This window comes from Chiloscyllium plagiosum, unplaced genomic scaffold, assembly GCF_037043375.1.
Source record: "Chiloscyllium plagiosum isolate Xiang-an unplaced genomic scaffold, Cpla_swu_hap1 HiC_scaffold_42, whole genome shotgun sequence".
NCBI classification, from domain to species: Eukaryota; Metazoa; Chordata; class Chondrichthyes; order Orectolobiformes; family Hemiscylliidae; genus Chiloscyllium; species Chiloscyllium plagiosum.
Window position 1 is genome coordinate 7,499,526 of NW_028270180.1, and position 13,807 is coordinate 7,513,332.

The 13,807-nt window shown below is 39.2% G+C and overlaps 1 protein-coding gene across 6 annotated transcripts in view; it reads left to right on the forward strand.

The window, feature by feature from the left end:
- Positions 1–13,807, forward strand: part of scaper (S-phase cyclin A-associated protein in the ER) — a 316,829-nt gene that overhangs the window by 121,023 nt on the left and 181,999 nt on the right. For all 6 annotated transcript variants that reach the window (XM_087982090.1, XM_087982091.1, XM_087982088.1 and 3 more), the window contains one exon: positions 3,521–3,657. In XM_087982090.1, coding sequence (XP_087838216.1) covers positions 3,521–3,657 — 137 coding nt within the window. The remainder of the gene's footprint in view (positions 1–3,520; positions 3,658–13,807) is intronic.

The window sequence follows — 13,807 nt, forward strand, 5'->3', positions numbered from 1 at the left end:
ATTGTATAAAGCTATTATACAGATTTTTACTCTTCATAATATGGAGACGATTGGACAGATGATAAAAATACAGAATCTAGTTCACAAGTTTGAAAGATCCATAATTTCAGCATTAAACAAGTGCCAGAGAACTTTAATAAGTTTCTGACAGATTAACAAAAATGTAAATTAAAATTTAAAACGATTTCTCCAGTGGCTTTCCAGATGAGTGCACTTTCCAATCTGGAACTGAGTAGTAGAGACCAGGCAGATCTTCAGTTGGATTCCAAACATTATTTACATCAGCCAAACTCTGTTGGAGGTGTGCCAAGACTCTATATTCAGATATCAGTGCCCCAAGCTAAGGAGGGGAGAAATCAGCTAAGGTTTCCCCTTGTGCTCATAATGCACTATAGGCATCAGATAAGGATGGAATCACTGTTGCTCCATGGAACAACTGTAGACTCTCAGCATTTTAGGTGCATTCCTAGAAGAATGACATTGGTTCTTCCAAACGTAAATTAGAAAAGAAGAAAATGAAAGGGAAGAACAACATTTTTCAAAATTGTAAACATTTTTAAACAGGTAGAACCTATTGAATATCATTTTTGTCTTCTCCTATTGTCAGTAAAGTTATGGATTAGGTTTCAGGACTCTCATTTCAGTGTTTTTATGAATCTTAAAGTTGTGGCTGGATTTTTTTTAACCAGTTAATGAATTAATTATGCAGTACATTCAATACTTAGAACATGTGTTATTTTTTTCCTTTAGGTTTATTTTCATAGTGCTGAGTATTAGCAGCATGATAGATGTATAATAAAATAATGTATTAATGCATTTTCTTATTTTACTTAACTACTTTTTTCCATCTACTCTGCACTAAATCATTCTGCTATAGGCTTCCTTCAGAATCCCATTTTCCATTTTGTAGTATCCTATCAAACAATCCTCATAAATGCAATAAGTCAAACGCTGCTAGTTGGACAAAAAATATTGCTTCTCCATTTAATGCCTGCCAATTTATTTGGCAAATTTCAGAGTTCTAATTATTTTGAGTCTGTAAAAGACTGTGACCTTTTGTGTGAGGGTGAGAGAAACTATTAAACACTAAATTTATGCAATGCAATTTTGTTACTTTACGGAGTATTCTTGCAAAATCAGCACACTCGTGACAATTGTAATGCCAGTAGATACAGCTTCCAGTGAAATGACAAATGTTTGTACGCTGGCTTAGATTCACATCTCAACATTTGCACAGCCAGTTGGTGAAGTATTGTGCACTCCAATAAGGTATATCAATCTGCAACTCTGTATGTAAGGAATAGTTTAAAAATTGGCTGTTATAGTAGCACCATAAAAGGTTGTGATCTTTGCTCTTCTGGCTCCCAATCCTCCATGTCAATCTTTCACATTTCATTGCTGTGGGAAATAGTGAACAGAGTCTCAATGATTTGCACAGAGCTGAGAGTAATCAGACTTCAGTGGATCAGTGTGCAAATGGCACTCAATTTCGTTTGGCAGTGAAAAATATTCAGTTTTAAGTGAACCATAAATGGGTGCAGAGCATAATTAGACTAAGGAAATGTGCGTGGGAGGTGGGGTGGATGGATAGAAAATCATTGTGTACATGAAAGAGTGAGCTGTGCCATGGTCCAAATCAATTGGGCAACCATTTCTAAATGTTTATGGAGCAGAAATTATGTTTGTGTGATTTGACTTATGGACCTTTCTGTAAACTGTGTGGGAAATACAATTTTAAGGGGAGGATTTTCTTAAATATAATCCCTGAAATTCATCCATATTGGCAGCATCTATAGTATTTTACAATTATTAGTTTAAATAGGTGTGTAAAGGTAACTCAGTAGGTTTGGGTATCAGTTATTGGCAGTGTTCTAGAGCATGCATATACATCAATGTTCTCTATATGGTGGACACTGATGGGTTTTAGAGAAGTGTTGAATGAAAATGTCAAGAGGCTAATGATGATCAATGTACCAGTTAAAATGACCCACACTCGTGCTCATCTTAATGATTGTGACAACACCTTGAAGTTATATAGTGCCATTAGCAGGACATTGTGCTTCGTTGGAGTGATTGTCAAAGCATGGTGAAGGAATGCTAGATCAGTGATGACAGGCTGCCTGTTGCTACATTTTACTAATTATTCATCTTTCCCTATACCTAGCGAAAGACACCTGAAGACAGGTAAAGAACATACATTAAAATATAGGAATGAGGGGCTCTTGTGGTGCACTGGTAGTATCCCTACCTTTGTAGAGGGAGCTTTTTTGGTGGTTGTGGACCCCACGGAGGCCGCAAATCTGTCGGCGACTTCTACCTTTGCACCAGGAAGCCTTGATTCAAGTCCCTCCTGCTCATGAGGTGTGTGATAATATCACTGAACAGGTTGATTCAAAAATAAATTATAATATGGAATGAGGGCCTCTTCTGGTGCATTGGTAATGTCCCCACCTGTGGGCTCAGATGATCTAGGTAAAAGTCCCACCTTCTCCTGAGGTGTCCAACAAATCTCTGAACAGGTTGATTAGTAAAAAAGAAATGTCGGAATGTGAATTAAAGGAGAATGGGTTTTGTCTGATTTTCCAGTATCAAATAAGACTTGATTTTATTGTGTGTGGCCCAGTGATACACACTGGGTTCACTCATTTTCCATCAGGCCCATCCCATGCCACATCTCCAAGCAAAGGTAGGAAATGTAACACTCTTCCTTCTACCTCTTTGCTTCTCACCGTCCAAGGCCTTAAGCACTCCTTCCCGATGAAGCAGCGACTTACATGTATTATTTTCAATTCAAGTTACAGTATTTGCAGCTCACAATCTGGTGTCTCTACATTAGCGAGACCAAATGCGGGTTGACTGTGCAAAATGACCCCAAGTTTCCAGTTCCTGTCATTTTAATTATTCATGTTGCTCTCACTTTGAAAACCAATGAAACCCAACATTAGCTTCAGGGATAGCATCTCATCTTTCAGTTAGACACTTTAAAACGTTCTTCACAAAACATTGACTTCAGCAGTTCTGGATTGTGAACTATTTCCCCTCCCTTGTCCAATCAACTTCTTGTTCCTTTTTTTTGTTTGCATGAATCACTTTTTCTCATTTTTGTTTTCAGGTAACAGCACACTTCTATGCATATCCTTTGTTTTTGTTTTCTTACTCCATCACATTTCCCTTTGTCTCCATAAGACTTGAGACTTTTGTCAGTCAGCCTCTCCTGTCTTCCAACCTATTCACAGACTTTCCTTTGTCCTTGTCCCTCTTGCTCTATTCCTTGTTCAAATTTATATACATTTCTTCCTATTTTTGATGACGAATCATTGACTGAAGCATTGGCCCTGGTTCTATCTCCAAACATGCTGTCCAACTTTGAGTGTTTCTGCGTTTATTTGAGCTTCTTAAAGCTTCTGCAAAAGAGCATGGTACGAAGGACTTGTTCAAAGCTATGCACAACGTAACTTTGAGTTCCACTGAAAGTCAAAGTTTGTCTTAGCAAATGATTATTTTTGCTATCTTCCATCAGGAGCATCTATCCTGCAAGAAGTACATTACAGACATTGTAACTGAGACCTGTGTGCACCCTGAGACATCAAAGGATGCAGAAGAGAAGCAGAAAGTCAGGAAGAAGGCCAAGAAACTTCGAGCACGCATGAACTCCAGGTAATGTTAGTCATGCAATCAATTTGACTCCTTCATCCTTTAAAAAAAACTTAGCAAGCTAGTTTTCTTAATACACCAAATTATTTGTTTCGTAGATTATCTTAAAAATACACTGATGAGCCTAATTTATAGCCACTTTGTGTGATTAGAAAAGAAAACCCAAAATCGATCTGGAGCCCTTGCTTTCACCTGTTAAGAGCTTTTCTCATAATTGGCTGCCAGCGCCTAGCCAAAACTAAAGTTCCTTCCAGCAAGCATTTGTATGTTTAAGTATGTGTAAACCATGCCTATTTTTCTTCCCAGCTATTGATTTTTAAATGAAGTATCAAAGAAAATCAATAGTAATCAACAAATAGAAGGCAATTTGCAGGAGTGTCAAATCCCAGGTCCAGGGTTTAATTAATTTTGTTGGCTGTCACAACACGGGAAAAAGTTGGAAATGCTCTGAAATATAAAGTGAGTTGTCAAACCTGTAGTTTGTCATAAGGTTGGAAAGTGACATCTGCGGATCAGAGTTGTATGCAGTGTGTTGTTTTATCGTTAGCTGTCACCATCCCCCTTCTCTTGTAGATACAGTGTCATCTGCTATAGTTATTTTTGGTTTGAGATATTACAGCAGCAAATGGCTTTGTATTCTACCCGTGGTTGACAGAAGCAGATCCTCAGAATGAAGTGGTAAATGAATTTGAGAGTGAATGGCGACACATGCACCACACTTAAAGCCTGTCAGTTTCTTTTCACATTGACTCATTTGGAATTGTACATCACTGCCATTCTCCAGTGTTTAGGCATTGACAAATGAAACTTGGCTTTCTGAGCTGCCTTGTTAGTAGGCACGCTTACCATATTGTGTTCTATTCAGTGCCCTACTTGTTGTCTCATTCTGCTTTAGATTTGCTTTCTTGTCCCTATCAAATGTTTCTCTACATCATTCTGGCTGAGAAAATAAGCAGGCAGGTGATCTGCTCCCAGGCACAAATGCTGCCTTTTTCACCATTGATCCAGTTGGCAGGAGGTGAAGTGAGTGGTCATAAGTGATTTGATTTTTTTCCCCTCATTTTTCTGTTGTTCCAAGTCTATTTAATAGCATAGATGATCACAGAATAGTTTGTTTGACAATCATTGGAATGAAATGCATTTAATTAATCTTTTTTGCAGTATTGTGCAAAGCTTGTTTTTTTTACAGAATAAATATTCAACATTAAAAGTCATTATAACATAACTATCAAAGATAAACAATGTAGAAATTCTAATCTAGGCATTAAGTAAATATCATGTACTGTGAATGCTGTTGTACAAGTTTCTGTACTAGATCAGTTATTCTTATTTTGTAATTGGAATTATTATAAATATCCCAGGAGGGTTATGCTGGAGCAGAAACGTTTTACTTTGCATATTGGATTTTTAGATTATGTGCTATTTGAGACTGTCTGATGAAACAAGCTTGGACTGATGTGGCAAAATCCTCATTTGGAGCTAGAATTAAATTGGCAATCATCCAAAGAAGTCAGACAATAGGAAAAATGTCACATTGGTACAGTAACAATTGATTTTCTGAGTTGGGAATTGTATCACACCTTGTTAGAGTACATGAGAAAAAGCATGAGGAGTAGATCACTTGGTCCTTTCAAATGTGTTCTGCGATTCACTTAAAATTTGCCTGATGTTGTCCTTCAACTGCTGTTTTCGGTGCTAACCCCAATTCCTTTAAATCCTTTAGTATTCAAAAATCTCTTAGTTTTTGTCTTAAATGTACTTGATGACTGACCATCCACTAGAGAATTCTAAAGATTCATAACTGTTTGAGTAGAGAGACATTGGCAACCCAAATTGGAGTGTGTTCAATTTTTCAGCATCTTATTGAGGAAGTTTACCAAAACAAAAATTAAATGAAAGTACATCTGTTGCATCTGACTCAGAACACATTTCGAGTAGGACTTGAGCATCTGAGCATGTGCTGCCTTATTTTGAATTAAACGCTTTCCTGATGTTGGGCTTTTGCCCGAAACATCGATTTTCCTGCTCCTCAGATGGTGCCTGATCTGTGCTTTTCTAGCACCACTCTGATCTAAACTCCTCTGGTTTCCAGCATCTGCAGTCCTCACTCTTGCCTTTTATCATCCTGACCAAATGAACATAAGAGATCCAGTGGCACCAATCAAAAATTGTGATTTTCTGACCAACATTCCTACCTCCACTAAAAGAAATCAAAGTCAGACTAACTAGTCATATGTTTATTTGCTTCTGTGTGCATTATTGTGTGTAAAATGGCTGCTAGCTTGTTTACGTAACCAACAATGCCTGCATTTCCAAAAGATTTCATTGAACTGAAAGACTGTGGGACAATCTAAGATGTGATAGGCGCTGCATAAAAAGTTACATTTTTCTTTACTAAGTTTCAGTTTACTCTTTACCTCTAAACAGAGGCTTTGCCAGATAGAATCTTAACCAAAGTACTGTCTTATTGCACAGCCAAGTAACACTAATACATTTCACATAAATCCAGCTCGCAACTAGGAAATATTTGAGTTTTATAGCTTCTCAATACTCCTTCATGTAGTATGTTTCCCTACTAAGACAAACATTAGAGGACTTCTAATTGTAAACCATTTTGCATTATCCACCACGCAATATTCTAGCTCTAGAGTTTTTACTGTGTGAATTTTAAAGAATTTTCTGGCAGTGTACATGAAGCATTCATTCATTAACATGTGGTCTGCCCAAAGGCAGTTCCTTGGCTCATTGTCTGATAATGCTTCATCCTGAGCTATTTTTCTTGGCAGTTGTTTGTCAGTGGTAATTTGGCGTTGCCTTTCACTCTGAGGCACTGAGTAAGAAGGCAAGATCTAAGTCTACCTCAGCCAATGCAGGGATTAATTAGGGATTAATCTGAATCACATACTAGCTAACTGTTTTTCCCTGCACTGTGGAGGAAAGAATTAGCTCCCTAATCAATGTCAAGTGAATCATTCTCTGTGGATAAAACAAACAACTTTCCAGTGATAGCAGTAAATCAGGAGATGGAATGAAGGAAGAAACTTTGTAAAATTATAAGTAATGGTAAAGTCCTAAGAAGTGTTGCTGAACAAAGAAACAGTGGAGTGCTGGTTCATGGCTCCTTGAAGGTAGAGTCGCAGTAGATAGGATAGTGAAGAAGGCATTTGGTATGCTTTTCTTTATTGAGTAGAAGAGTTGGGAAGTCTGTTGTGGTTATACAGGCCATTTTTGGAATATTGCCTGCAATTCTGGTCTCCTTCCTATCAGAAGGATGTTGTGAAACTTGAAAGGGTTCAGAAAAGGTTTACAAGGATATTGCCAGCGTTGGAGGATTTGAGCTGTAGGGAGAGGCTGAATAGGCTGGAGCTGTTTTCCTTTGAGCGTTGGAGGCTGAGAGGTGACCTCATAGAGGTTATAAAATCATGAAGGACATGGATAGGATAAATAGACAAAGTCTGTTCCATGGGGTGGGGAAGTCCAGAACTAGAGGGCATAGTTTTAGGGCGAGAGGGGAAAGAGATAAGAGACCTGAGGGGCAACCTTTTCACGCAGAGGGTGGTGCTTGTAAGGAATGAGCTGCCAGAGGAAGTGATGGAGGCTAGTACAATTGCAACATTTAAAAGGCATCTGGATGGGCATATGTATAGGATGGGTTTAGAGGGATATGGGCCACGTGCTGGCAAATGGGACTGGATTGGGTTCGGATATCTGGTCAGCGTGGACTTGTTGGACTGAAGGGTCTGTTTCCGTGCTGTCCATCTCTATGACCAATGAGGTCATGATACTGAACTAACTGATGAAGCTGGAGGTTGACAAGTCTCTGGGTTCCAGATTCACTTCACTTCATCCTAAAGTATTAAAAGTAGTGGCAAATGAGTTAATAGATGCATTGGTGTTAATTTTCCAAAATTCCCTTGATTCAGGCAAAGTTTCATTACACTGGAAAGCAGCAATACAATCTCTTTTATTCAAGGAGGAAGGGAGAAAGAAAACTGTACACCAGTTAGCTTGATATCTCTCATCGGGGGAAGTGTTAAAATCAATTATTCAGCAGGTTATCCCTGCAGACTTAGAAAAAACAGGGTAATTGGGAAGATTCAGCATTGTTTTGGGGGGAGTTCATCTTTACCCAATTTGTTAAAGCTCATTGAAGAAAGAGCATGTGTTTTGGATAAAGCGGAGCCAGTAGGTGTAATTGGATTCATGGACCTAATATTAAAAAAACGACTCTGTACTGACAGCCAGACTTCTCCGACCTGCACAAGCCTGCACAAAGCACTATGTAGGACAAACAGGCAGACAACTAGCAATTGACATTCATGAACAACAACTTGCCACTAAATGCCACGACCAGCTGTCCTTAGTAGCCATACACACAAATGACAAGGACCACAAATTCGACTGGGACCACACAACGATCATCGAGCGAGCTAAACATAAGACATCCAGAGAATTTTGAGAAGCATGGCATTCATCCACGGACTCCCATCAACAAACACGTAGACCTCGACTCAATATACCGGCCACTACAACAAACAACCGGAACCGGCAAACGGAAGCAGCCGGAATGGAACCAAATAAATTCCAGAAGAGACATTACAGCAGCTCTTCATAGGAGGCTCAAAAGCATTGACTAGGTCACCTAGACAGGGGGTGAAACGTCTGCAAATCAACTTCCAAGCTCGACGAAAATACCCACAACTGCGACAGATGTAACTGGATTTCAGAAGGCATTTGATAAGGTGCCACATCAAAGGTAATTGGGGAAATAAAAAATCATGGCATACAAGGTAACATATTAGCATAGATAAATGTTCACTGCTAGTCAGCTAGTACGTGTATAGATGGGTCTGTTTGATTGGCATGAGGTGACAGGGGTCTCTGCTGATCCTACTGTTTGTTTTAATAGTTTATATCAATAATTTAGATGAGAGGAATGAAGGCATGGTAGCTAAATACACAGACAACATCAAGATAAATAGGAAAATATGTTATGAAAAAGACAAACTGTTTGCAAAGAGATATAGAAAGATTCATTGAGTGGACCAAAATCTGACAAATGGAGTACATTGTGGAAAAATGTCACTTTGGTAGGAAGGATGTAAAAGCAGAGTATTAATCAGAGAGTGACTGCAGAAATCCAAAGTGCAGTTGGATTTAGGAGTTGTGCATGAGTCACTAAAATTTAGTATGTGTGTCCAGCACCCAAGTAGGAAGGTTGATAGGATGCTATCTGTTATGAAAGGAATTAAACATAAAAGTAGTCATTATGCTTTAAGTGTACAGGATGTTGGTGAGACCACACCAAATACTGTGTGCATTTTTGGTCTCCTTATGTTAGGAAGGATCTAAATGTGTTGAAGATGGTTCAGAGGAGGTTTATTTAATTGATACTTGGAATAAGTAGGTTGTTCTATGAGGATAGATTGAACAGACTGGACATATTTCCATTGGTGTTTACAAGAATGAGGGGTGATTTGATTGAGACATGCATGATCCTGAATGACGTTGACAAGGTGCAAGTGAAAAATATGTTTCCTCTTGTGGGTGATTGAGTTTTATTGAGGCAGAAGCAGGTGAATTCTTATTGGGCAAAAAATTGAAGGTTATCGAAGATGATTAGGAATGTACAATTCAAAACACAAACAGATCAGACTTGCTCTGGTTGAATGGTGTAGCAGACTTCAGGGGCTGAGTTGTCCACTTTGACTCTAATTTCACATGTTTGTATGGCTTGGTGAGCTGAACTGTTCATTTCAGTGACAATGCTGTGACCCACTCTGGAATATATCTGTGCATGATGTTAGATCAAATCATGATTGGGCTTGACTGTGATGCCTACCACATTCAAATAGACTGCTAGCTGATAGTAAGATTGTACATGATAATTGGATAAGAAATGAATGGCTTCACCATGCATGCCAATGCCCATTTGCAGTAATCAGCATTCTTACAGATGAAATGTACAGATATATTTTCTCTAAGCAGCACTTTCATATCAACCAAAATATTCTTATAATGAATCCCTGTCCTGGTTCATCTTCCTCTCTTTAACCAGGCATTTTATTTTTAAATAAACCACTTTCAGTGTTGATGTCCCTTTAAGTGAAGAGTTTCATCAGCTAGCTGCTTAATCTATTTACTAAATAGAAAAATGTTTAATAAAAGAATCTTAAATTATTGTGAAATCAAAAGTGTGTACCTAAAATGATTTGATATAAAAGAATTACATACAACCTTTCAGTGAGGATAAAACATCTGTTGCCATTCCTACATTAATATTAAAATTAGTTTAATGCAGCAGACAGAGATCAGATACGACCCATTGATGGCTTGTTTTATGTGCTTTTTGGTGTTTACATTAGTTTATGAAAAATGTAGGTCATTTTGACCCCTTGCTCCTAAAACCGGGAGACCAGCCGAAGATTTAGAGGGTCATGCCTTGACCTTCAGTCCTGCAGGAACTATCTCATGGCTCAGCAAATGAAAAAAAGCACGCCATAGATTTTTCTTATGAGATTAGGTTTGTCTTTAGAGCTGAACTTGGGCTCCTTCATTAACTGGCACCATTTGTAAATGATTGAGTGAATGAAATGCATCCACTGTGAATAAATGTTTTGAGTGCATCAGCTGTTTGCAGGGAAAAGCCTGGCTGGTACAGACTGTTTGTTTGAGTAGGAACAGAACACATAGCACCATGTATTTTTGAACTATAGTTCCCCCCTGCCCTGCTTAAAATAATATTTTCTGGTTATGTCAAGCAAGAATGAAGGCAAATAATTTTGTAGTTTTAGTGTGAGTGTATAAAAGAGATTTTCCTTATCCTTCTAAACAAGAGCTTAACATATGCGCATTATACACCTGTGATATAATAGCCAAGATTCAAAATACCATGCCCTTATCCTTTAATGAAGAGTCCTAAAATCTCTCCTCCTTTCCATTGCTTCATTCTTCCTTACCTTATTTATCTCTTTTTGTCTCTTCACTTGTTAAGGGGCTTGATGCACTTTCATTATGTAGGGAGCACTATAATCAATGTAAATTGTTAATGGTTGCTGGCAAAATCTGGCATTCTCCTAGACTTTGTGCATTGCTGCACAACTATCACTGTAGCAGAATTCACTGATGAAAACATGGCTGCCAGACAAAAAGCTGTTTGTGCTCTTCTGAATTTCCACAATGTACTTGTCAATCCCGTTAAGGGCAATAAGTAATGTTTGGTTGAATGTTGCGCAGGTTTACTTTCCTCACTACACAAAGTTGAAAATGTAAAACCTGGGCTTCATAAAAAGTTTAAATTTCATCTCTTTCAAATGCTTTCATCATCTTAGATGTTTGTTTCTCAGTGTATGTCTTTGTAATACTGCTCAAGTTTGGTTTGATTTGATTGATTGATTGATTGTCACGTGTACCTAAGTATAGTGAAAAGCTTTGTTTATGAGCTGTATAGGCAGATCATAGTAAGCAAGGGCTTACACCTCATAGGGTGAAAAGAAAAATTTGACAGGGGCATGCAAGTTACATCGCACAGGTCGTGTGCTAGGCAAGATCAGCATTAGCGAAATCAATTTTATTTGAATTTAGAGAGTCCATTCATCAGTGTGCGTTCCAGCTTCTGACTCTTCAACCTGATGGAAGAGATTGAAGGAGAACATTGCCAGGGTGCGATGGATCGTTGATGATGTTGGCAGCCTTCCCGTGTCAACAGGCCATGTATATGGAGTCTATGGATGGAAAGTTGGCTTCCGTGATAGTCTGAGCTATGCATACAACCGTCTGTAGTTTCTTACAGTCCTGGTTAGACCATTTGCCATTATGCACCCAGACAGTATGCTTTCAATTGTGCGTCTGTAAACGTTGGTGATGCACTTTTGGACATGCCAAATTTCCTGAGCCACCTGAGGAGGAAGAGGCGTTGTTGTGCCTTCTTGACAGTTGCATTTACGTGGGAAGTGCAGGACAGGTTGTTGGTTATCGTCACTCCTGAGAATTTGCCATTCTCCACCCTCTTAACCTCAGCTCTGTTGATGTAGATGGGGGTATGTTCTCCTCCCTTCTTTCTGAGTCAATGATCAGTTCTTTAGAATAGCTGACATGAAGGGAGAGGTTGTTCTCGTTGCACCACGTCACCAAGCCCTCTATCTCCTTTCTGTATTCTGACTCATTGTTATTTGGTATCCATCCAACCACAGTGGTGTCATCAGCAAACTTGTAGATGGCTTTCATTCAGAATTTAGCAAGGCAGTCGTGGGCCTACAGGGAGTACTGGGAGAATGCATCCTTGGGGGACTCCATTGTTGAGTTATCATGCAATTATCTGACTTCACTGATTGCAGGCTGTAAGTCAGAAAGCTGAGGATCGAGTTGCAGAAGGTGCAGCTGAGACCTAGGTGTCAGAGTTTTGAGATCGGTCTGGAGAGGATAATGGTGTTGAAGGCAGAACTGTAGTCGATGAGCAGGAGTCTGACATGGATGACCTAGTTGTCCAGATGTTCCAGGAATGAGTGCAGGGCTAGGGAAATGGCAGATGCTATGGACCTGTTACATCAGTAAGTAAATTGTAGAGGATTGAAGCAGATGGGAGATCAAAGTTGATGTGGGCCATGACCAACCTCTTGAAGCACTATTGCTATTGGTGAGGAGAGTGTAGACATCTTTTGGATCTTTAAATTTATAACACACTATGAAGCTTCCAATGAAATCACAAATTTGAAAATGAAGCTGAAGACCCTTTGTGAATTTTGGAATAAATCCTTTCAAATTATCAACCCTTGGCTAGGAAGAAGTAGCTAGTCATTCTGTTTTTCATCTGGTCCTCAATTCGGGAATGATGACTGGTAAGGGTTATGGATATCTGTATGAGTCTTCACGTGATTGATAGCAATGTTCCCTCTGGCTGTGTAGTCATGCAGCTGTTCAAGATTTTGCACACACCAATTAAAATGCTGATGCATTGACTTTGAGTTGTGAAGGAGTTGCCCTGTTTGGACCTCAAAGGTCTGCACAGCGGCAGGAAAGGTTACAGACTGATTTTTGACATGCACATATTTGGGCACACGGATCTACTGATCAGCCAGGATTCTTGTCCAGTGAGCCCCAGTGAATGGGATATATTTGTGGATGTTAAGTGAGATTAGGATCAAGCATTGCTGCAGTGGCCTAGCAAATTGAATTACCTGCTACGTCACTGTGTAGATTCACACCTGTATATGAGAGTGGTGTTCCACAGAATGTCAATACTCCTGAATGCGTCCAGGAGAGGCAACATGGTGGCTCGGTGGTTAGCATTGCTGCCTTACAGCACCTGGGGCCCATATTCAATTGCAGCTTCCAGCAGCAGTCTGTATGGAGTTTGCACATTCTCACCATGTCTGGTTTCCTCCCACAGTCCAAAGATGTGCAGGTTAGGTGGATTGGCCATTCCAAATTGCTGATAATATCCAGGGATATGCAAACTAAGTAGATTAACCATGGGAAGTGCAGGGATACGGTAAGGGGGGGTGGATCAGGTGTGATGCTTTTCATGGGGGTGGTATGGACTCAATGGGCTGAATGGCCTACTTTCACGCTGTAAGGGTTCGATGATTATCTGCGATACTGTTTTTATATATTGCTCACCCTAAAATATTTTTTTTTGTCAGTATTTAGTATAAGCCTGTCTTTAATACTTATGAAAAAAGAACTACTAAGTTACTTGTCTCAGGGGTGGCGGGGAGGGGACAATAAAGAAAGTTTATGATTCACTACTGTTGAATACTAAACCAACTAAAGTGACTTGAGTGGAAGTATCGTACTGTTCCTGGACAAAAGTGAACAGCATTGTCACTCTGAGTATAATTATGCCTGGATTTGACAAGTGAATCTCAAAATATATTTTTAGAAAAAATCTCCCTCTCAGTCTTTGGGAAAAAGGGAACTTCTAATTACCGTAAATGTTGATGGCTCCTTTATCTGCTTGTGACTATCACATGAGACGTGGTGGTCGGCTAGGATGACAGTGTCTGGGGCTGGTTCAGAAATAAGGTTGCTCTTTGAACTGTTCCTCTCAAACCATGTAGAACATATCAAAACTAATTTTCTGAAATATTATAAAAGGCAACTGCATGAAGCAGCGCATTAGAAGTAACAGGAATGGTGTTGTGTTTGTACTGGA